Genomic DNA, 25,373 nt, shown 5'->3' on the forward strand with positions numbered 1-25,373 from the left:
TTAGGTCCTGAAGAAGCAGCGAGTGACCCCGGGGCACAGGTAAAAGCTGCAGAAACATGTCGACCGTGACTTTATAAACTGTCGAGGTAGTAATTTGTTCACACTACCTTTTTGCACTGTTTTTAGAGAGTGGGAGTTGAAGGTTGCTAATAAATCTATTTTCCTTCTCCTACCCCTTTTTAACATCACCACTTTTTTGAAAAATTCTTATTTTCATTATTTAGCACTGCCTATTGGTTACTTCCTGCCACCGACCTGTCATAAACTTCATTGGGCATTAGTTTCCACCATGCTATGCCTGATCGTATATGGGGTCTCCCTGTGTACTTATGGTGGCCTTCCCAAATGATGAAGGGCGGTACAGGTTGGAACCCTGATGGGAACACTGTAACTAACGCAAGGGTGTCCTGTTATTGATTTTGCAAGCAGCACACACAATTTTCTAACCCTCATTTTTGAGCAGGTTTTTGACTGAGTGTTACTTAGTAGTTGGTGCTCAGTTGTTGTATATAAATAAGTATACATAAGACTCAATGATTGTGTGAGTGACTGTATGGATAACTTTATACTTGAAATAATGATTTTATAATTCACTAAGTATGACTTACTATCTAAATGAATAGATGAAGTTGTGTTTGTATAAGTGTGTAGCTAAGTAAATATGTAAGTATGATCCATTGTTTGCATTAGTGAGTAGGATGACTTCATATGTGAATAGGATGTGTGCTGTTGTATAATGTCGATTTAGGTGTATAAGTATTTTTTTGATAGTGTTCTATTGTTCATTGAAAGCATGTATGAGTGAATCTACAGGTAAGTGATTAGATGTGTGTATACATCTATGAATAACTGAGTGGGTTTTTAGATACTTGTATTGCTGTAACAATGGATTCAAATATGATACTCTGTATTTTACAAAGAGTGATGCAAGATTTTACTGGTGTATGAAAAGGTGAATGTGATTCTCACGTGGATGATGTCATCAGTGATGTCATCAGTGATGTCATTTGAGATGTCATCAGTGATGTCGCTGACCATGTCATGATTGATGTAATATGTGACATCATCAGCAGTGGATTGCGGGTGCGCGAAATATAGTTAGTACAACTAACTATATAGGAGCAATTTCAATGGTTTTGTATGAGTGAAATGTCCAGCTAACTATAACACCCCTAAAACGTATAGTTTTTTTAGTGAATTTTAAAGGTTTTTTAAATGCTAATTCCTAACTATATAAGGCCTGAAACCTATGGTTTTTTCAGTGAATTTCAAAGGTTTTTTAAATGCTAATTCCTAACTATATAAGGCCTGAAACCTATGGTTTTTTCAGTGAATTTGCAAGGTTTTTTAAATGCTAATTCCTAACTATATAAGGCCTGAAACCTATGTTTTTTTAGTGAATTTCAAATTTTTTTTTAATGCTAATTCCTAACTATATAAGACCTGAAAGCCCACCAGGAATCTCCAGTATGCGCCAGGGGACTGCATTGCAGAGAGGTGTAATGAAGCCCAGCCCCTTTTTACACCTCTCTGCAACGCAGCCCCCTGGTGTGTTTGCAGAGGGGGAACTAATTCCCCTTGCATACTGGGGGTCCCTGGGGGCCAACTAGCCCACCTTGAACCTGCAGAATGCGCCTGGGAGCTGCATTGCAGAGAGGTGTAATGAGGCCACACCCTTTTTTACACCTCTCTGCAACGCAGCCCCCGTGCATGTTTGAAGAGGAGGATCTAATTACTCTTGCATACTGGGGGTCCCTGGGGGCCAACTAGCCCACCTGAACCCTCCAGTATGCGCCAGGGGGCTGCATTGCACAGAGGTGTAATGAGGCTATGCCCCTTTTTACACCTCTCTGCAACGCAGCCCACTGGCACGTTTGCAGAGGAGGGACTATTTCCCCTTGCATACTGGGGGTCCCTGGGTCATATCTGCCCAAACGCCGATATTCCGAACGATTGAAAATGACTTTTCTTGAGAAAAAATTGGATTTGGATTATCATGTCCTCTACTTTGGAATTTTTGAAAGACTGACTTTGAAGATGCTATAAATTACTCAAGTCTGCCCGAATTGTGTGGGTAAAATTGATACCTAGTCACTTTGAATAAAAATGTACTTACGTCCGGTCTAACATTTGGAAGAAATATCTAGTTATATGACAACAGGATACCGACATAACTTGAAGGAAATAAGAACGCCCTGAAGAAGTTCTATTGTACAGAACGAAACGCGTCGGCTGGCTGTGGTACATAAACTTAAGGAAAATAAAAGCATTTGAATATACATCAAGATTCAGTGCTTAAATAGGGACTCTAAGTAATGTGATTTGATTGGACTTATTGTGCAAGTGGTGCTGTGCCAAACTTTGGAATATTCTCCACTACTCTCTACTACTTACTCTCTACTACTCCACTACTCTCTAATACTCACTCTCTACTACTCATTTTATACTACTCTACTACTCTCTCTCTACTACTCACTCCCTACTACTCACTATCTACTACTCTCTACTACTCACTCTCAACTACTCTCTACTCTCTACTACTCACTCTCTACTACTCTCTCTCTACTACTCACTCTTTACTACTCACTCTCTACTACTCTCTACTAATCACTCTCTACTTCTCACTCTCTACTACTCTCTACTACTCACTCTCTACTACTCTCTCTCTACTACTCTCTACTACTCACTCTCTACTACTCACTCTACTACTCACTCTCTAGTACTCTCTACTACTCACTCTCTACTACTCTCTCTCTACTACTCTCTACTACTCACTCTACTACTCACTCTCTACTACTCTCTACGATTCTCTTTCTCTGCTACTCACTCTCTACCACTCACTCTCTACTACTCTCCACTACTCACTCTCTACTACTCACTCTCTACTACTCTCTCCTACTCACTCTTTACTACTCTCTACTACTCACTCTCTACTGCTCTCTACTACTCACTCTACTAGTTACTCTCTACTACTCTCTCTCTACTACTCTCTACTACTCACTCTACTATTCACTCTAACACTCTCTACTACTCACTCTCTGATACTCTCTGTACTGCTCTCTACTACTCTCTACTACACACACTCTACTCTCTATTACTCACTCTCTACTCTCTACCTCTCTACCTCTCTCTACTACTATCTCTACTAGTCTCTACCTCTCTACCTCTACCTCTCTACCTCTACCTCTCTCTACACGCACACATATACACATATATATATATATATGCATTTATATATATGTATGTGTGTATATATATATATATATATATATACATACATATATAAACATATATAATCTGCATATCTATATAAATACAAATATAAATGCATGCATACATATACATATATGCATACATATGCATGTTATTTACATGAAAGTTTTAAAACACTAGTAAAAGCAAAGCTAAAAAGCCACCTCATTACAAACAGAATGGCTTTAACTTAAACGAGGGCGAGATCTATTGCATTTCAATGCTTGTTTACTTTGGTTCCATCAAGAAGGCATTCAGATGTGTCACACATTTGCCATAAATTCTGAATGTTAGCACTCTAGTTTCTCATTAGATTACTGTAGTAAAGCTACTGCTCACCAGGGAAGTCTGCTGCTGGTATTCAAAGTGCATGGTTCAGTCTGCATGTCAGAATTTTTTTAATGAAATAGAAGAGGATTTGAGAAGCCACTCAAAATGTGCCCTAAATTTTCTTTCTGAAGCACTAATCATACTTTCTATGGCAAAATGAACCCCTTCATTTTGTTCCTTTTTAAATTAAATGTTTTCAGACTTACCACTTCATTCCAATCAAGATGGCTTCTGGTGTGCCATACTTTTGTCATAAGTAAGACTGCTAGCGATCTAGTTGTTCTTTAGAACACTCTGGGACATTCTCTCATTGGGCTATACTTGTGCTACATCTGGGTGATATTTGGGATACATTTGTGCTCTTTTATTTCTGGTGGCCATCTTGGGAGACTGCATGTCAGAATTTTTTAATGAAAAACAACAGGATTTGAGAACTCACTCAAAATGTGCCCTAATTTTACTTTCTGCAGCACTAATCATACGTTCTATGGCAAAATATACCCCCTCATTTTGTTCCTTTTTAAATTAAATGTTTTAAGAGTTACCACTTTATTCCAATCAAGATGGATTCAGGTGTGCCATACCTTTGTAATAAGTAGGACTGTTAGCGCTCTAGTTGTTCTTTAGAACACTCTAGGAGGCTGCAGTAGAACACAAAGGAATCAACTGACAGTCTCTGTCCTTGTTGGATGTACATGTTTAACTGAGAATGTCAGACTTCATTCTCACATGACTGAGAAAGATAATGTGAATTTTACAGAAAATATGCTTTCAATTTAGCTTATAGATCCCCTTCCAATTCACTGTGGGAAAAGCATGAGATAATAGTTTTCTTTTCAACATGATTCATGATATCCCAGCAGAAGGCTTTTTCACAGGGTAAAATCACCTTAGAACACACCACAATTCCTAAAATGAGTATGGTACCATCAACAAATGATTTATAATATAACTAAAGTCCTAAAACCTTCTATTAACTACAATGCTTTTTAATGAGGTGCTATCATGTATATTGGTCCCAAGATGGCTGCCAACACTTCTTGGATGAAGTGCTGACAGCCAATTAGATCTCACGCGTAACCCGCGAGTTTTTCAGCTTTCCTGTGCCTAAGTCAAACCGAGGTACAAGATGGCTGCCAACAATTTCTGTTTTGGAGTGTTGACAGACATTGGCAGCCAATCAGAATGCAGCTCGTACTCGGGAAGGTACAGAGTACAGTAAGCTTACAGTAAGCTTATATAGATATATACATTTTTTCAAATTCAATTTTCTCAACAACTACTGGAGGGATTTACACCATTTAAACAAAAGGCCGTACTGCGTACCAGTCCCTACCATTTTGCCAAGTTTGGTGTAATTCCGTTCAGCGGTTCGGGCTGTAGACGTGTCTAATCGTCCTATGAAAAATAACATGGGGAAAACACGTTTTGGGACCCCCCTTTTTTCTCAGTCCCCACTTGACGAATCCCTCCAAAACTTTCAGGGAAGGAGCGGAGCGGGCCATCTTCTTTGAGAAATTCGCGGAGATTCATCAATCGGCGCCAAAGTTATTCCCAATAGAATGTTGCGGATTTACTATGGAAACTAGGTCCTAACTATATATACCTCCAACGAAAACGGCGTACCAATCGAGCACTCGGGTAAAACAAAACACCAGGGTTACTGCAACGTGTTCAAGTATAAAAGGTTTATTAACTCTATAAACCTTAGGTGACGCGTTTAAATATATATATATATATATATATATATATATATATATATATATATATATATATATATATATATATATATATATATATATATATATATATATTCATACAAAGATCATTTATGTGGATCTAAGAATAGTAAATCTATACTACCCTATATGAACTTACCTTTCGATATTTAGCCTTTGACATTTTGTCCACATTCATATTTGTGACTAATGTTATTAGTACAATCGTCTTTCTGTTGACTCTTCTATTGGTGTATGAGCCTAAGTGAAACTGTATAATATTTCTTATATGTTACATCTTCTTAAGATAAGCGCTTTGCCACCTGTTGCTTGGGTCTAGTTTGTGGTATACCAAACCAAAAACATCTTGAAACCACAGGATTCCACTACATCTGGATCATGCAATTGCATACTCACTTTTTTATTCACAATCACAGCGAAATTCACATGAGGAGTACAGTGGAGGAGCACAGTGGAGGAGCTAGAAGGTTGCATTTGACACAATAAAAAAATTCTGCACTAAAGTTAAAAAAATGAGAGCAGGCCTTAACTCCATTTTGCATGCATTCTTTCGTATCACCTAAATAAAAAATGTATTTCAGCAATCTGTTGCCAAAGGCATGTCTAAGGCAAGCCCTTCTGTGCCAGTCTGCGCTCGGCCCGTGCTCGGCCCGAGCCATGCTGCGTGTTTGGATGGCATTACCTGTACTGCCTCTAAGCTTTTGTCTCTCAGGCGGGAACCTTCTTGTTACAGCTCTACCCCCAGGCAATCCTTTACTTCTATTTGTAAACTTTGCCTGACTGCCTTACTGTGATGAAGCGTACCTCCCAGGGTCTAATCTGCACAGAACCCTCACAATTCTTCCAAAAAGCTGGTATAATGCACCTTACTTTGCAATATTCGTTCTCTCCACAAACATGCTTTACATATTTGCAATATTCTGGGTGAAAATAAGGGTGATTTAGTCTTTTTTAATGGAAATCTGGATTTCTGAGAGCTCAGCTCCTGATATTGCTTTGGGCCCCCACCCCCGTCGGCTGTTCTTTATTTCATCTTGACAGAGTGAGAAAAAAGCAGGCTGTCTCGCAACTATGTATAAACAGCCGCTCAGCTGCATTATTACTTACACTAAGGAACTTATAGATAGGGCTTTAAGTGGGATGAAAAAACTAACCCTGGGTGTAGTTCGTGAAGTAGCGCTATGCATAGCTATGCAAAGTGCACTTCGCACTACGCGAGCTACTCGTAGCACTCCCCAAACTGTGTAGCAGCCTGTTCGCACTGTGCAAGAGGCCGTTTTCAATGATTGCAGAGTGCGGACAAGCATCCGGCACTGTGCAATCATTGAAAACGGCATCTTGCACAGTGCGAGCTGTAGTTTTCTGCCGCTCGAGTAGATTTTTACTCGAACGCCAACTTTCTCAATGCGGACTGGTAGTTTCTCATTCTCACTCGCAATGAGAAACCTTACCTCCCTGCGATGAGAATCTCGCCAGGAGGTTTATTTTCCACGCTCGTGATCGGCAACTTGATGTTGCTGATCGCGAATGAGGAAAAGGTCTCGCCAGGATGTCATTTTGCTTGCTTGCGGTCGCCAACTTGACGTTGAGGACCGCGAGCAAGCAAAAAATAACCGCTGCACTACGCTACGCGTGTTTGCACTGTGCCACGTGCAATTCGCGTAGTGCGAAGTAGCGGAAACATCGCAAACTACGCGAGCGTAGCGTAGTGCTTTGCCCAGGGTTAGAAAAAACTGTGGGTTTCTCAAATGGGGGTGGCCAATGCAATTACGATCATGGCTTTAAAACAAATAAGCTAAAAATCTGTGCCTAGCATAGTGTGCTGCCCGACATGAATGATGCTGTTTCTGTCATTTCATCCAGATATACAACAAGTAACATCATACCTACAACAAGGCAGGGCTATTTGCTTTGTCAATGGTTGTTAGTTGCATAAGATAAATAAGCAGCAGCTATGGTTTGTTGTATATAATATTGAAAAGGCTTCCAATTAAAGCCCTGCTGACAGACGATGTTGCTGCTCCTGAGTTTCAAAAAGAGAAGGGAAATCCAGAGAGAAAATTACTCTCTGTAAAGGATTTTTCTTCCTCTACAACGCTCACCTGGCATGACCTCATGCCGTAACTTGTCCACTAGTAAGAAGTGAGCAGTGTGAGCAGCACCCATCAATATGCCTGCTGTCACTGCAGTCCGGGAAAAAAAACGGACCGCTTGTGCCAGGGCACAAAACAGAGCCCAATGCAGACCAGTTTGGAGGCCCCCTAAAAAAAACGGCCTGTGCTCAGACCCGGTGAGACCCGGCCCGCTTATAGGGGCAGAGTCTATGGGCATCTACACCAAATTGTTCACTAAATAAACCCTGGCTGGGGTGCTGATTCATCGTCCCCCTGGGCATGCAGGGAAGTGTTTATCCATGCTGGAAAAATTTGGATTGAAGTATATGTTGAAATACTTAAATTTTACAGTTCTTGGGGACGGTAATATCCATATGGATGAATCTTCTCACCAGTGTGGTCAATTTCTTTTGGAGTTGATGGATTCTTGATACAGTTTGTGACTTAGACTACTCACACCGTGGTTCACACCTTAGACACTGTTGTCTCCAATACTTAAGTCTGTGTGCTTGATATTGGTTCCCTGACCTGGTCTGATCATGCTTATATCAAGTTCCATTGGACACTGGATTTTGGCCCACGTGGATGCAAGTTTCGTTCCTATGTACCTTTGTGTATTTGGACTACTGCCTCCTCTACGGCGTTCAGTCTTGCTTTGAGCAGACAAGCTCCTCACATAACGGGGGATATGAAGGTTGACACTAGATCAGCGGACTCTTGACTTACACAAGCGATTAACCATGCAGCACCTATAAAATATATGGAGATGCCAATTCCTTCGAAAAAACACAGTCAGCTCCTTGATTCAGTGAGGAGCTAAAAGCTCTTAGTAAACATTGTAAACATTGGAAAGAGACTGGAGGCATCGCTACCTTCCCACTTATAAAGCACTTTATAAGCAGGCATTGAATACTTACCATCACGCAATCAATAAGGCTCAGTCTGAGATCTTTACAGGTCAGATTGACATGTCCCACTTGTTAAAAAGTTTACTTATCCTGAAGCTTTGCTTTAGCCTTTTACACCTTCTCTTAGGTTATGCACACAATAGTCTGCTTTTATATGCACAAAATCAGACTATTGTAGATTCTTTACATCTCAGAGACTCAACCTTGCCGAGGACTAGCAATTCAATGACATTGTAGGAGGAAATACTGCTCACTTGCAGCCAAGTGTTACAAGAATTTGCCTCAATTTCACTTGAGGAATCTGCTCAGGCCTTGAGGGTTTGTACATCAGGGTAACCATATGATCCTTGTCCCCCACATATTCTTGCCACCAACTGCATGGCTATCAACGTGGTTCTAAACTAGCTTTTAAACCAGTCAAATTGTTCTGTTACAGGACCTAGTGGCTGGAAGCAGGCCAAGGTAATGCCTTTATTAAAGAAACCCTTGGCAGATAAGGCCGATCTGGCTAATTTCTGGCCTATCTCACTGCTGACATCTTTTTCAACTTTCTGCTTTTCTCAAATGGAATGCTCTTTTTCATCTCACGCTATTGGGCTTTTGCAAGGGTTTTAATACAGAGACCACATTGTTATATGTTTCCGATACAGTAAAGCTAGTGCTGGACCAGGAGAAATGGGTAGCTCTGGTTCTCCTTGATTTATCCTCTGCCTTTGACACGGTCTCACATTCAAACGTTTTGCAGCGTTTAGAGGCCATTTGTGTCTGTGGTTCTGCCTTGGCATAGCTCCACTCCTTCCTGACTAATAGGTCTCAGTAAGTTTGGATAACCCCATTTGCCGTAAATCCTAAACAATTGCACTACGGGCCTGTGTGTCCCCTGTATTTCTGTGGATGAGCAGTAGTGGCTTCCAATGTAATACCAATAAGAAAGAACTCCTTCTCTTTTGGGTCCCCCCACTCAGTTGTGATACCTTTTGGCCTAATGAGGCTCCCTGCATCTCCCCGCCCCTACAGTTGTGCTCAATCTAAGGGTTAAATTAGACACCACAGCTCCCTTTGCCTCTAAGGTAGTGGGGCTAGTAAGCACCTATTTTGGTCTGTCAAAAGTGTTGAAAACATTTCTCTCCCTCCTTCCCTTCCAGCGGCAGAAGACAGTGACCCAGGCCTTGATCACATCAAGGCTGGACAATGCCAATTCTGTATACTGGGGCCTTCCTGCTTACCAGCTAAAGAGACTACAGCTGGTGCAGAACGCTGCAGCCAGGCTTCTTTTACGCATTCCCAGGAGCGCACATATCCAACCAGGCCTTAATGAACTTCAGTGGTTGCCTATAAAAGAATGGATGAGATTTAAAGGGTTAGGCCCAGCCCACAGAGTGTTCTATCTTAAAGGCCCTCAGCATCTGTCCAATAGATTTATTCCTTACCCACCAGCATGATCCCTTCATTATTCCAACGCCTTGTTGGTAGCTATTACCACTTAAGATGAAAAAAGTGGGGCGGTAGTTGTTTTTTGTATCTGGCCACCAGGGAGTGGAATGCCTTTCCAGTTCAGCTTTGTGCTTCTAAAGACATTGCAACATTTAAGAGACTCCTCAAGACCTGGCTCTTTAGTCCGTCTTTCTAGTTTTACTTTTATTTAGGGACCAAACTTGCTATTTAGTGCTGGGACACCCTTTGGAGTAGCTGTTGAGCTTTACAAATTCTTAAATAATTATAATATTTTTCATAAAATATTTTATTGGCCTTTAAGACTTTTCAAACATAACAATTTACATCAAGTTATAGCTTCCAATACCATTACCATAGTTTGACCTTGAATTTGGTGAGAGAGTTGAGTAATATGTGTTAAACGTGGGACACTGTTGGTAATTTGCCCTTTCTGCAGGATACCTCCCAATTTTTTTGCTGCACCTATTTTGCTGTGCACTTTAACCCAGTTACCCAGTGGTAAATTGCCTGTGCTTCCCCTTTCAGCATGATTAAATAGGTATACAACTATTTGGCATATTTGACTTAACTATAAGGTCTTAGTACATGGTACAAAGTGTACCCAGGATCTACAAGTTAAATGTCACTTGTGGACTGGTGCAGCCATTGTGTCATCTACACCAGGGACAAAGGAAACATGAATGCAGGCCTACCATGTGTGGCCTAGCTGTTGCAGTTGCAAAATGCAAATTTGACCTGCAAAAATAACCCCTTTTGTCAAGTCCAAACCTTCCTTTTGAATATTTGTGTTAACCCCTATGCAGGCCTTATTGTTTATAAGACAGAGTACATGGTATTTAAAAGTAAGAAATGTAGGAATTAAATGTTAGACAGGCCCCTTCAGTGAAAAAGCCCTAAAAGGCTATTTTCCCTGTAGCAAGACTGGCTGTTCCATGGGAAAACTGTGGGTTACATCATTACATTTAATAATGCTAATTTCAGTTTGGAAGCAACTTGAAGGACAAGTTACTTACCTTCGGTAACGCCTTATCTGTTAGAGACATGATGTAGCCACAGATCTGGAAGATTTTTGATAGCAGTACCCCTGCGCGCCAATCTGTGGCGTTGGTCGACTGTGTGATGTCATAGGCATCAGGTTTGTCATTGTCGTGACGTACGATTGGTCTATATAGGGGTCACCTTGGTGCACTGACATTGGTACTTTTCTCGACCAGAGTAGGCGTTACCAAAGGTAATTAGCTTTCCATCTGATAGACACGCCTAGTCACAAATTCCTTATCTTAGACCAGATGCCCTAGCAGTATCACCCTTGGGGGGAGGTACTGCAGAAAAGTCTTAGATGAGAAAGTCCTGTAGGACTGAAAGGCAAAAGATGCCTTTCCTAAGACTTGATTGCCCAGGCAATAATGCTTGGCAAGCGAGTGCAGAAAAGGCCATTTAGCCTCCTGGCAGATGTCAAGGAACACCATGATGAAGAGCTGTGGTGGCTGCCTTAGCTCTGGTTGAATAAGCTCTAAGGCCTCAGGAGGCTGTTTCTTTACCAAGGCGTAACAGATCTTTATGCAGAGGATAGCCCAATGAGAGATGGTTCACTTCTGCACAGCACGACCCTTCTTTGCTCAATGTACAACACAAAGTGTTGGTCATCCACCTGGAACTCTTTAGTGCCATCAAGGTAGAATGATAACACTTTTTTTGAGTCCAGGTGGCAGAGACACTCTTTTTTCTTGGAAGGATGTGGAGGAGCACAGAAGGTAGACAAGGCAAAAAAGAAGCCCTAATGTGGAGCACTATTTTGTCCGGAAAGACAGTTAGGTAAGGAGGCTGAGACGATAGAGCCCGCAATTTGCTCACCCTCCTGCCAGAAGTGATTGCCACTAAGAAGGCTGTTTTGATAGTGAGCAGATGAGGGGGCTGTTGTGCAGTGGCTCAAAAGGTGCACACATCAAATAAGTGAGAACCAAGCCAAGGCCCCAGTGGGGCATGATAAAGGGTGAGGGGTGAACAATTGTGTAAGCCCCTTCTTCAATAATCTATGTACAATAGGAGATTTAACAAGTGACTGTTGATCTGGCAACAGCAGACAAGCAGAAAGGGCTGAAGGGTAACCCTTCAGAGTGCCTAGAGCAGAAGCCTCCTCGGTCAAAGTCAAAGAAAGAATGAAAAGAAGAATGTCAGATAGGGATGAAGACAGGGGGTCAAAGGATCATTCTGTACAATATTTACAAAAATGTTGCCATCCGCAGGCATGTACCGACTTGGTGGAGGGGCACCTGGCTGCCAAACATCCTCTCAGACTTCAGGAGGAAGTCAAAAGCTGTCAACAGTCTCCGCTCAATCACCATGCAGGAAGGCGTAGGGTGGAAGGTTTGGGTGGAGGACCCTCCCCTGCTGCTCCGACAGAATATCCTCCCGAAGGGGAGCCTCATCTAAAGATCAAAGCTTATCTGCAGAACTTTAGGATACCAAACTCTCTGTGCCCAGTCCAAAGCCACAATGATGATTTGAGCCCGGTCGCTCTTGATCTTCTTTAGCCCTCTGGACAGGAGTGGTATGGGTGGAAAGGCATACAGGAGGCCTGTGTTCCACTCAAGATGAAAAGGGTCACGGAGCGTGAGCCACCTTGGAAACTGCAATGTGCAATACTGATGACATAGCATGTTATTTTCAGAGGTGAACAGATCTAACCAAGGCTCTATTAACTGCTGAAAAAGACCTTGCACCACCTCAGGATGAAGACCAGATTTGTGATCCGCTAGGCACCGATGCCTGAGTTCATCCACCCTGGCATTCATGGAACCGGGCAGGTGTTGAACCATATGCGATATGCCCTGCTGTTCCAGCCAAGTACATAGACCCTACCCCACCACACCTTGTTTGTTGCTGTACCACATGGCTGTGGTGTTGTCAGTGAACATCTGAACTAGCCTTCCCTTGAGGGATGGTAAGAAAGGCTTTCAGTGCCAAATGAATCTCTTGAAGCTCCAGCAAGTTGATGTGGAGCCCAGCTTCTGCTGGAGACCAGAGTCCTCTGATCTCCACCTCTCCCAGGTCGCCATCCCATCCCAGAAGTGAAGCATCTGTTACCACCATGAGATCTGATTGGAGAAGCAAGAGAGGTCTGCTTCTGACCCAATTGGGGTTTGTTAACCACCACTGCAGATCTTTTGCAGTTCCCTCTGAGATCTGGAATAGGTCGGTGAGATTCCACAAAAACTGTGCAGATTGAAGCTTCAGGTCCCACTGCACAGCCCACATGTGCCACCTGGCATGATCTACCAGCAAGATGCAGGAGGTCATAAGGCCCAGCAGCCTCAGAGCCAGTCTCACCGAGATCCGGGATAGAGGCTGAAACATCAGTATCAAAGCCTGAATATCCTGGAATCACTGTCCGGTATGGGTGGGTGGAATTTGCGTAATCGCGTTACGCAAATCTCCGTAAAACAGTAAAAAATCTCCGCGAACACGCAGATATTCCGCGAACATGCGGAATTGCTTGTTCGCAATGCTTTTTTACTGTTTGCAATCGCTGTTTGCGTGCTCGGGGAGAAATATCTTGCGAACACGCATTTGAGAACGTGAACAAGCAAAAAAATTCGCGAAGTCGCGGAACGCACAATTTTGGGCAATTTCGCAATCTCCGCGGAACGCAAAATTACCCAAATTCTGCAAATTCCATGAACAGAACGGAATCTACCGCCCAGGCCTACTGCCGGAAGGATAGGCCCGAAACTGTAGCATGTCCGGAATGGCTCCAATAAAAGGGAGCATCTGAGAGGGAGTCAGGTGTGACTTTGACACGTTGATAGTGAGCCCTAGCAAATGCTGGAGGTAGGAGATGACAGCTTGGGCAAGCCTACCTTCAACAACGAGTCATCGAGATAAGGGAAGATTGGACCCCCTAATCTCTGCAGATGTACTTCGACCATCACCACCACCTTGATTAACACCCATGGGGCACTGGTGAGGCCGAAGGGGAGCACTGTAAATGAAAAGGGCTCTTAGCTCACTGTAAACCGCAGGTAGTGCTGATGGGCAGACAGAACGGCAATACGGAAACAGGTGTCCTGCAAGTCCAACGCTGCCATCCAGTCTCTTGGGTCCAGGGCAGACAGGACCTGAGCAAGTGTGAGCATCTTGAAGTTCTCTTTTGTGAGAAAGTAGTTGAGGGCTCTGAGGCCAAGGATAGATGAAGGCCTCTGTCCTTCTTTGGAACCAGAAAATAGTGGGAATAGCGACCACGTCCTATTTCTGGCTCGGGAACACTCTCTATAGCACCCTTGGATAAGAGACTTTTGACTTCCTCACAAAGTAAGACAAGATGATCCTCCATCAGGGATTAGGCCTTTGGACTATTTGCAAAACACACCTGTCCAAGGGGTTATCTTGCCAGTGGTGGAGGTGATGGCATATCCTACTGTCAACTGGATGCCCGTGAACAGGTAGGTTTGGAATAGGAATCCCCCGGAGCAGGGCGTGGCCCATCTTCTCTACCGAGACCAGGAGCGGGAACAAGATCTTCAGGGAGATCTCAGAGGCTCCCGACACCTGGCCGCAAGCAGCTTCAGGGACCGCTCCCTCAAAGCTTTTGGTGCCATGGCCCAGCAGTTGGAGCTCGACTTTGGGTTGTGGTTGCACTCCAGGCAACAAAGTGATTCCAGATGGGGATCGGTGACCGACATTGCACAGTGACAGGCGCTGCACGGTTGGAACCTGAGGTCTTCTTACTTCACATACCTACACACCAAAAAAATTGACAAAAGTTGAAAAAGTCTGTCACAAATTTACAGGGGGTAGCTCTCTTTGACAAATCTGCACCGGCTTGTGCAGAAAGAAAAGAAAGGACGTCAGCGTGCCGAGGTGGTGCCAATATAGACGACACAGACGTAACACCTACTACATCATGCAAAGTTGACCAGCGCCACCTATTGGTGTGCAGGGGTACTGCTATCAAAAATCTTCAGACTCCAGCCTTATGCTTGGACGTTTATAAGGTAAGGAATATGGGGCTAGATCTCTCTATTAAATACATATTTCAAAGACTCGTTCTAATAGTTATTAAAAAATAATGTAAGGGTAAAATAAAATTTTCTATAGCTATAAAGTAAAAGGTACTTTTATAAAGTTACCTTGTCCCTGCCTAAATCCTCTGGAGGCCCATAAACATATGCTCTCCCATTACTGCCAGCCAGTAATTACTATTTTAATAGTGGGAATTGATGTGAAATACTCCCAAGAGTAATTAATAGGCTGACCTGAATGAACAGAGAGGGTACCTTTGAACCTGCCAAAATCTGCAGGGTGGGACTGCATGCATTCTTTTTTACATTAAAGTTTCACATTCTGCTTAAATATCCCATTCTGTTTAACAGGTTACTGGGTTTTTTCATATGACACTTGGGATGCACTTCAAAGTAGCCTCCCCTGTTATGAGGAAATGTTAGCTGACACTTGACCAGGGTTCTACTTTTGTTCCCCCAGCTATGCAGGCTACATTCACAGAGGGTCTCTTTTTGACATTTGTGGTAAATTCTGCAGGAGCTACAAGACCTGCTTGATAAGTCTGCTTGCATTTGACTTATAACACTTGGGGCACACTTCAATGAGTGAGGACAGGATGCCAAAACAATTCTTGTGTATCTACTGTCTGGTTGCGGGAAAACATAGGGGCATATTATCAAGGGATTTATCTCTGCTTTTTTGGCTTTAAAAGCCAAGAAAGTGGAGATACAATGATCTCCCTATCAGCAACAGGGTGCTAGCACGCAAATTCGCATGTTAGCACCCTTTTTCTCTATGTTTCCCCTTGCATCTCTAATGAGATGCAAAGGGGGCGTTCCAGAGAAAAATAATAGGAGAAATGTAGTTAAGCCACATTTCTCCTATTATCAAGGATTTCGCTAACTGCGGTTAGCGCTGCTTTTTTTACACCTGGTATTTTCCTGACTTAGCCATGATATCCTATGGAAGGTGGATATCATGGCTAAGTTTGTGAGCCTCTATCATTAAGCTAACGCCAAACTTCGAGAGATTATCGTTGGTTTTCCAGCGATAATCTCTCATTTGGCAGTTAGCGCGAGGATTTTTATCACTTCTGAGATAAACCTTGCTAATAGCAAGTTATCTCTGCAATAATTTCCGGCGATGCTTAGCATTAAAAAATTCGTTGCTAAGCCTTGTTAGCGATAAATATCGCTAATCGTTGGTAATATGCCCCATAGTTTTGTTCTACTAAACGTCTGTCTCCGAGTTTTGTGAGGGTACGGGTACTGCTTCAAACAGGATTTTGTTGTTATGTGTGGGAGTACACTTGGATTACCATAGTCCACACACAACCCTCTGAGTCCAATTTCAGTGTGGCCAAGAACTTTGCTATTTTGAAAATGGGCAAAGTAGGTGGGAAAACATTACCCTATTGGATAGGACATCCTCTAGGGTCATCCCCACTGATTAACTTGTACCAGGCATAAATGTGGCATTTCCAGGTACCAACTTTAGAACACTCCTGGAAGTGTAGAAGATAAGAAGAGGAATGTGAACCAGCTGTCTGAGAGCTGAGAAAAGCCTTGAAAGCTAGACCTGTTTTCCTCTTGTAGCCAGAACAAGAAAGTGGACTTCACTGGTCATAAGGCTAACTTCTTGGTAAAGCTAAAGGGGCCAGCAAGCTACAAGAGACCTGTTCCTGCAAATTCCCAGCTGTCTATTGGCAACTGGAGCTGAACTGGACCCTCTTGTTGGCTTCTGAAAGCCACCCTCTGAGTCTCTAAAGTCCCCCCCCCTAAGTCCTGTTGGGATTTAGAAGTGTAATTCTGTGGTGCATTGGGACTTAAAGGACTAAAATGAGAAGTTAGAATCCCTGACCAAGGCGAACTTGGTTAGTGTATCTGACCCATGCGCCATTGCATTTAGCATCAATTTGTGCCTAGGTCACAGGCTACCTAGACTATTGACTATCATAGGCACTTTGTGCTTCTTGCCGATATTGGCAGTTACAATATTTTTACATTCATATCTCTGGTTCCCCCTCTTGGAATTTTGTTATTTGGATGACATTTTGTTCATTTAATTTTAGTTTGTTTTTCTAATTCATTTTAGGTTGTTTTGCATTTTAACTTTATTACTGTTTTAGTACTGCATAAATACTTTACACGTTGACTCAAAGTTAAACTTGCCTGCTCTGTGCCCTAGCTACAAGGGGGTCAGGCTTAGGTTTATTTAGTGACTTTAGCAGTTCACCCTGACAAGGACTGTGAATATTACTTGAGGCAGGTCACAAGTCTAGGTTACACACAGGTAGATGGCGTCTACCCACTCTTTTCACGGAGTGGATGCCGTCTACCCAGCCAAGATGTTGGGACCCAGAGAAATATGCTAAACTTGTCCATGGGACACATTCAGGAGCACCTGCACATTGTCTGCTTTCATTCCGAGCAGCAAAGTGCAGGCGGGGAGGGGGCTTATCAGGTTCCATCTAGGCCCACAACAAAGGCCGACGTTAATGGGCCATCAGGCCTCCTTTTATTGCAGTATCCTGGATGGGAGCATATGGGGGAAACTCACACCTAAATGCAATGTAGGGGAAACACACACAGCGTATTTCTTCACAGGTACTAAAGAGAGGCATGCTTTTGACTTTGTAGAGTCCCTGGATATAAGAGATATACATGCACTGTAAGAATGTCATATGTGTTGGTCTGTCCCAGTATTTACACAATTTAAATACCACTATTTTTGTTATTTCTTTGATAGAGATTCTCATCCAAGTGCAGGGTGTCAGAGCACTTACATCACACATACAGATTATACATAGAAGATAAATCATACAAATGTGTAAATCATTATACAGGATGTGTTACATAAGACAGTGAGGGTTACAAGGTGTTGGAGCCACATGTCTTTCATAACTCACTGAGCTGTATTAGAAGGATTACAATTTCTGAACTGTAAGTCAGTCAATCAATCAGTATTTGTAGAGTGCCCACTGTCACCCTTAGGAGCATCTGGCGCTGTGGTGCTGTGTTTCCATTGCAGAGCCAGATCTTGAGCATTTTTCTGAACTCTCCCAGGGAGGGAGCTGTATAGAGGTGGATTGGTAGGACATTCCAGGTCTTGGTAGCGGTGTAGGAGAAAGAGCGGGCCCTGTTGTGGCTGAAATGGATTTAGGGGTGTGTGTGTGTGAGGGCAAGTGAGGCAGAGCACAGTTGTCTTGGAGGCAGGTGGAAGTTCAGTCTATGGTTGATGTAGGATGGTCCCTGGCTGTGTAGAGCTTTGTAGGCGTGCACGAGAATCTTGAACTGGCATCTCTCATGAAAGGGGATCCAGTGGAGGTCTCTGAGGTGCGGTGGGGTGTGAGTCCCTTTGGGAAGGTCCAAGGAGAGTCTGGCTGCAGTGCTCAGCAAGGTCAGGAGTCTTTTAAGGAGTTGGATGAGATTTCCAGTGTAGAGAGTGTTGTTGTAGTCTAGGTGGCTGGTAACGAGGGCCTGTGTGAAGGTCTATCTGGTGTTGAAAGTGACCCATCTGAAAATTCTGCAGAGGGTGTGGAAGCACAAGGAAGCAACTGCATTGACTTGTCGTTTCTTGTGAGTTCGCTGTCAAGGATGATTCAGAGGTTGCCTGCAAGTCTGTCGGTGTGGGTGATGGTCCGTGTTTTGCTAGCCACCATCTGTAGTTCCATATGAAGTGTTCTTCACGAAAATCAGTACTTCTGTTTTGTTGGAGTTGTACTTGAGGCAGCTCTCTCCCATCTATTTGGTTACGCCTGTCATGGCACTGCAGAAGTTGGCTTTGGCGGTGGTAGGCTCCTCGGTGCTTGAGAGAAAAAGTTGTAGTGTCGTTGGTGTAGGATATTATGTTGCGGCAATGGGATCTGATTATGTCTGCGAAGGGGGTCATGTAAATGTTGAATATGGAGGGCTTGAGGGATGATCCTTGAGGTACGCTTAAGGTGAGGATCTTGGGTGCAAGGCAAAAGGGAGGCAGTTGGATGCTCTTGTGCATCCTAGGATAGAAGTGATCCTTTGAGGGCATTTTGCTGTATGCAGGTGGTGTTAAGTCTATTGATGAGGGTCTGGTGGGAGACAATGTCAAACACAGCAGAGAGGTCAAAGAAGATCAGGGCCACAGTTTCTCAATGACCAAGAAGAAATCTGATGGCATCTGTGGTGGTGTTCAGCACGTCTTGGTGATGTTGTTGGCACAGAATCCAGATTGTGAGGTGTAGAGTAGTATTGTTAAGTTATTCAATCAGCCCTATCCATGAAAGACAAATGTATATGCGGCCAATTTTTAATTTCAACTCTCTTTTATCGCAAGATTACTGCACTGCCCTTGCACTAACCGGGGTTCTTTTTTTGTTTCATTTTAAAATCTTTGTACATGTATTCATGAGTCACGTGGTTTTAACATTTTGTTATGGTTTTTAGTAATCAAACAATAAACTTGAATTTGAATTTGAATTTGAATTAGGTGTAGAGTAGTTGGTTGAGTTCCAGGTATTCAGTGAGCTGTTGGTTAAAGATTTTCTCACATACTTTGGCTGGGAAGGGGAGCAGGGAGATCAGTCTGTAGTTTTTGAGGTCACTGGGGTCTGCCGATGGCTTTTTCAGGAGGCGTCTGACCTCTGCATGTTTCCATATGTCTGGAAAGGTTGCTGTGGAGATGGAGGTGTGGAGAATCCCGGTGAGCTCCATGCTGATAGGGTTGGCTCTGAGGTTGAAGAGATGGTGGAGGCAAGGGTTCATGGGTGCCCCAGAGTGGATGGACGACATGATAGTAGAGATGGTCTGTGCAGTGAGTGAAGACCAAGTGGTGAGTATTCGGCTGGTAATTGCTGGTTGCTTGAGGGTGTCGACGCTGAGGGTGGTGGGTTGGAGGTCAAAGTTGTTGTACATCATGGCTATCTTGCTGTGTAAGTAGTTCTAGAGGGAGTCACAGAGTTCTTGAGAGGGGTGGATGGTGTTCTCTGTGGCTGGAGTGTTGACAATCTTGAATAGTTTCAGCGGTATGACTTTGTATGTGGATTTATGATCCAAGTGGTGAAGTTCTGGATGGCCTGGTTGAAATGTGCTAAGGATTCGAGTTGTGTGTTCCTGAGGGATTGGTTACATTGCGTTTTGGTGACTTTTCCTCATCTGCGGTCGGTGGCACTGTGGTGCTTGGTGATTGTTTGATAAGTTCGACTGGGAATGGTAAAGTAGGCAATGGCATGGTTGATCCAGGTGAGCTCTGTGATGTGGGTGAATTTGAGTTTGTTGCTGGAGGTGAAGATGGCATCAAGTGTATGTCTGGGTTTGTGCATGGGTTCAGTGACTATTTATGTGAGCCCGATGTTGTTGATGTTCTCTAGGAGGGAGTCAGTGTTGGTGTCATTGGGGTCGTCAATGTTGAAATTAAGATCGCCCAGCAGGACATAGTTGTAGAAGTCAATGGCGAGGGGAGTAAATAGGTTAGAGATGGCATCATAGAAGGCTGGTCGAGGTCCTGGTGGTCTGTAAGTGAGGGTGCCTTTTATTGTGGTCATGTCATCAACTTTTAATAAGAAGTTCAAGTGTTCCATGAGTGGTGTGGGGTCGTTGATGGTGATGGTGCATCGGATGGTTTCCTTGAAGATTAAGGTGATGCCTCCACTGTGTATTTTTGAGCGGTCTTGTAGCCGATGGGTGAGGTGGTAGCAATGTTGGGGTATGCGGTGGGGTTGAGACACATTTTGGTGATGAAGACCACGTCTGGCGAGAGTGTTATGATGGTGTCCCAAATTTCTATGGCATGTTTGAAGAGGGAACGAATGTTGAGCAGAATGTATTGGATTGCTGCCGGTTTGTGTGTAGCCTTGGGCGCTTGTGGTCCAGAGTGGGCCGGTGGTCCTGTGCAGCATGAGAAGCAGCAGTGGTAGCAGGTGAAGGGTCCTTTGGCTGATCGCGGGGAAGCAGTTGTTGTGGCATCCAGGGTCTAGGGTCAGAAGGTCACTGGCAATGTAACGGGGGATGGTGGGAGGGCTAAGGGTTTTGGCACTGGCCACGGTCCACAAGCGGATGGGCGCAGACAGGCTTGCCTTTGGCAGTAACAAGATGATCTCTTTCTAAAAAGCAGTAACCCACTTAGCCATTTATATAAGATAAAAATCTGTCATTGGTGTGTTACATTACGTGCTTTGCAGGAGACATATCCGCCCTCTATGGATCTTTGATTCAAAACTGGAGCTAGAAAAAATACAGGTCTTTACAGTAAATGGGTTAACCTTCAGAGTTATCTTACCATTATTATCCCCTGAAATGTAGGGAGGCTCACAAAGATTTCTGCAGAAGGTGCCTTAACCCCATCAGATATTTTAAAATGCAGATTTTGCAACCAGTTAAGCATAACAGATTTGTTGCCATGCTTCTCCTTGTTGCCAGTGACTTTGTGGCAGGTTGAAAAAAATATATCTCTACGTTGAGACCCAAATTTTACATCAGGGTTGTGTCAATTTTTTGGCACAACTGCGACGCAAAATCTCATTTGTTAAATATTGTAATGTGCTCAACTGTACTCATGATAGACCTGCTAAAAATATGTGTGAGGTCTTAAGATCTGATGTCATTTCTAGAGATGTCACTTCATGTGAGGTCATGGGTTGTGACGCCACTTGCATACTGCTTAACTTGGTTAATCCCCCACATCTTCTTTTAGGACTTGTGCCCTGACTTGAGGCGTGTATTTACTCCCTCAACTAATTATCATATTTCTGACAAATATCCATCAATACATTTATACACTTACTCATCCATCCAGTCATCCAATCTTTGGCTAATTCTCGCATTTCTCCACTCATGCAATTAGATATACAAATTCGCTAATCAATGAAGATTCATTTTCTGTTTAAAAATCCAGACCTATTACCTTTGACACTTTTTGTCTTTGATAATAGATGCTATCATTGTAACCCCTTTGTCTTTTATCTATACTACTATTATAAAGAGAGAACTTTGAACCTTTGAGGCGGGTAAACTCAGGAACCACAGCACCAATCCAAACACCCGATACATCGTTGTAATTGTCAGGGTCTGCAGATGGACATAGGCTATATAAAAAAATAAAATATACGTTCTTTAAAATATTTACGATTAAAAAAAAGTAGTCCCTTGGAAGTAGCGCCGGCCGCAGATTGCTCTGAAAGCTGTCAAGGAGCGAGCAGTGAAATGGATGCAAATAAACGTGCTGATCTGAACTTCGTGTGGCTTTGCTTTAATTTGGGGCTTCCTGTTTAGACTATATGGATATCGGCTGTTTGCCCAGTCGAGAAGCGAGGCCCACCTTACGAAGGGTTCGTGCAGGCTCTGAGAAGGGGCTTGCAAAGACGGAACGAAGACAAGAGCAGCTCCAATGCAGGTGGTGCTGCCTTGAGCACGAATTCACTGCTGCAAAGCGCAATCTGAGGGCTTACAGCGCTTTACTTTACCCCACTTGGTGAATACTTGGTTCAAATTGCAAGGACTGTTGAGTGGCCCCACTGTGGGAAGAGGACCAGCGTACTACAAGGCACAGAAGGCTTTGCGATTTAGCCACGCCCACTGTGGCAGGGGCCAGTGATTATATGAGCAGACGCAGCCAAAAACTGCTCTTCCAGCCCTTCATAAACAATGCCTCTGAAGAAAGGATTATTTCCTGTAACGGGTCTGGCTTTACATGTTCAAAGATTGCTCTGCAAGCTGTCAAGGAGCGAGCAGTGAAATGGATGCAAATAAACGTGCTGATCCGAACTTCGTGTGGCTTTGCTTTAATTTGGGGCTTCCTGTTTAGACTTTATGGATATCGGCTGTTTGCCCAGTCGAGAAGCGAGGCCCACCTTACGAAGGGTTCGTGCAGGCTCTGAGAAGGGGCTTGCAAAGACGGAACAAAGACAAGAGCAGCTCCAATGCAGGTGGTGCTGCCTTGAGCACGAATTCACTGCTGCAAAGCGCAATCTGAGGGCTTACAGCGCTTTACTTTACTCCACTTGGTGAATACTTGGTTCAAATTGCAAGGACTGTTGAGTGGCCCCACTGTGGGAAGAGGGCCAGCGTACTACAAGGCACAGAAGGCTTTGCGATTTAGCCACGCCCACTGTGGCAGGTGCCAGTGATTATATGAGCAGACGCGGCCAAAAACTGCTCTTCCAGCCCTTCGTGAACAATGCCTCTGAAGAAAGGATTATTTCCTGAAACGCGTCAGGCTTTACATGTTCAAAGATTGCTCTGAAAGCTGTCAAGGAGCGAGCAGTGAAATGGATGCAAATAAACGTGCTGGTCTGAACTTTGTGTGGCTTTGCTTTAATTTGGGGCTTCCTGTTTAGACTTATATATATATATATATATATATATATATATATATATATATATATATATATATATATATATACTATTATAAAGAGAGAACTTTGAACCTTTGAGGCGGGTAAACTCAGGAACCACAGCACCAATCCAAACACCCGATACATCGTTGTAATTGTCAGGGTCTGCAGATGGACATAGGCTATATAAAAAAATAAAATATACGTTCTTTAAAATATTTACGATTAAAAAAAAAGTAGTCCTTGGAAGTAGCGCCGGCTGCGACGTGCGTGCTGACATCAGGAGCGCGGGGAGGAGCGGCGTACAGGAGCACGAGGGAAAGCGGCGGACATGAGAGCGGGGAGGAGCGGCGGACAGGCGGGGAGGAGTGGTGAGGAGCGGCGGACAGGTGGTGAGGAGCGGCGGACAGGCGGGGAGGAGCGGCGGCTGAGGTAGGTGAAGCGGCCCGTGTGCGGCTCATTGGGGGCCTTGAAAGTGATGGGTGCGCTCCGGGGGACCCACGGACAACGTCGGGGCGGGCGAGGGCCCTGAAGCCTGAGACAACGTCGGGGCGGGCGGGGGCCCAGAAGCCTGATTGCTCCCGGACAACGTCGGGACGGGCTGCTAGTCTCTTGTAAAAGAAAAACAAACTATGCTTTTTTTACAGCTTAATTATTGCGCCCCCTTCAACATCTTTTCATGTTCAAGCTAAGCATGTTAATTGGAAATGCCCACCCGTGAATGAAGATGGGGAGAGAAAGGATTTATATTTTTGCTTGTTTAGCTGAAACTATGCACTAACATTGATACTTTCAGCCCGATGTCTGCAATCATACACTCCTGTTGCTTGCACCCGAACCTGCTCGATCTATTCTAAATCAAGGGTATACATTTGTTCTTTGTCTTAGACAACCTGACTGCACCACTGACTTCATGGGGATCACTTTGCCCATTTGCTCGGTGACTCAGATAATTTCTAATAACTACTCTTTCTGATTACCAAACCTGAACTCGGAATGTTCTTCCACACTAAACTCCAAATAGTACTCTTTCTAAGTCAATTATCTGTTCCTATTTATAGTTTTGAAAATCCTGATAGCCCATTTAAGATCTACCACCAGAGAAGATTGGTATTGGGAGGAGGTATTCTTTGGCACTATTTTGGCTATCAACTAAGCCATAAGTCAAACAGTCACACATAGAAAAGCATTTTAAACCTAGATAATGCAAGAGTCTTCAAACTATCTGCCCCTATTTTCCTTCATTCTGTCTCCGACATAATGTGTAGGCCCATATAGGCTCTAGATTGTGTTGTGGCATAGGATAGCCCTGCAAAAATGTACATGCATTGAAGTAAAAATTTAAGTGCAATGTAGTATAGAAAATCTAATATTACTTTGGCAGTTTGGGTTGCAGCTCCATATCCAGAAGAAAACCCGCAACCAATGAGGCAGACTCTCTCCGGAGGGGCGGCAGCATCGATTTTAACCACAGAAATTTCATTGACAACCGTGTACTCAGTGAAGGTGCTGGTGGATAAGAAATTATGAATCAGTTTCCCTTTGCAGCTAAACCTGCTGGTGTTGTCATCCATCAGTCCAGTGTGTTTCCCAATGCTAAGTAAAAGAAAAATGCAAAAAAGGGTTAGATGTGGTAGGTTTGTTTGGAATTTGATTTGCAATGAATTAAGAGAGAATATTAAGTTTAGTCAGTCAGTCAGTCACTTTATTAGGATCACAAGGATCCTGAAAGTATACAGCACAACAGAGACCAGAACGTACAGCAATGATTAAATAGACGATATAAAAAGTTACTAAAAACATTACACAATTTACACAATTTTAAAAAACTCCATGGGAAAAAAGTGCAATATGCAATAGCAGCCAATAACAAGTCTGATTGAACAGAATTAAAGTGCTTAATGTACTGGGTTACAAAGCCAATAGATACAAGATCTTAAACAATTACAGAAGGGATCTGGACAAGCCATTGCTTATGGGCAACAGAATATTACGTTTATAAATGTGAACTAGAAACAAAAACTCACTCAGCCTTAACACAGAGGTTGGCATTTGGATGTTTGCAGCATCGACACTCTCTACACTGTGAAACGACCAATGGGATGACCTTATCACCTAGGAAAGAGAAAATTAATTTTAATGTGATATGATAGGCACAAATCTGGAAACACATTAACAAAACTAAATGAGAAGGCCTTAACTTTACATGCATCAATGTCTGGATGTACAAATACAAGCTACTAAAAAATGTTGATAAAGGTGTTGTGAA

General features: G+C 43.3%; 1 protein-coding gene across 1 annotated transcript in view; it reads right to left on the reverse strand.

The window, feature by feature from the left end:
• Positions 1-25,373, reverse strand: part of LOC144818538 (alcohol dehydrogenase 1-like) — a 346,247-nt gene that overhangs the window by 132,051 nt on the left and 188,823 nt on the right. The window contains exons 4-5 of the mRNA XM_078676058.1: positions 25,132-25,219; positions 24,481-24,700 (exon numbers count right to left, since the gene is read on the reverse strand). Of these exons, the coding sequence (XP_078532184.1) occupies positions 24,481-24,700; positions 25,132-25,219 (308 nt within the window). The remainder of the gene's footprint in view (positions 1-24,480; positions 24,701-25,131; positions 25,220-25,373) is intronic.

This window comes from Lissotriton helveticus, chromosome 2_1 (genome assembly GCF_964261635.1).
Source record: "Lissotriton helveticus chromosome 2_1, aLisHel1.1, whole genome shotgun sequence".
Classification (NCBI taxonomy): domain Eukaryota; kingdom Metazoa; phylum Chordata; class Amphibia; order Caudata; family Salamandridae; genus Lissotriton; species Lissotriton helveticus.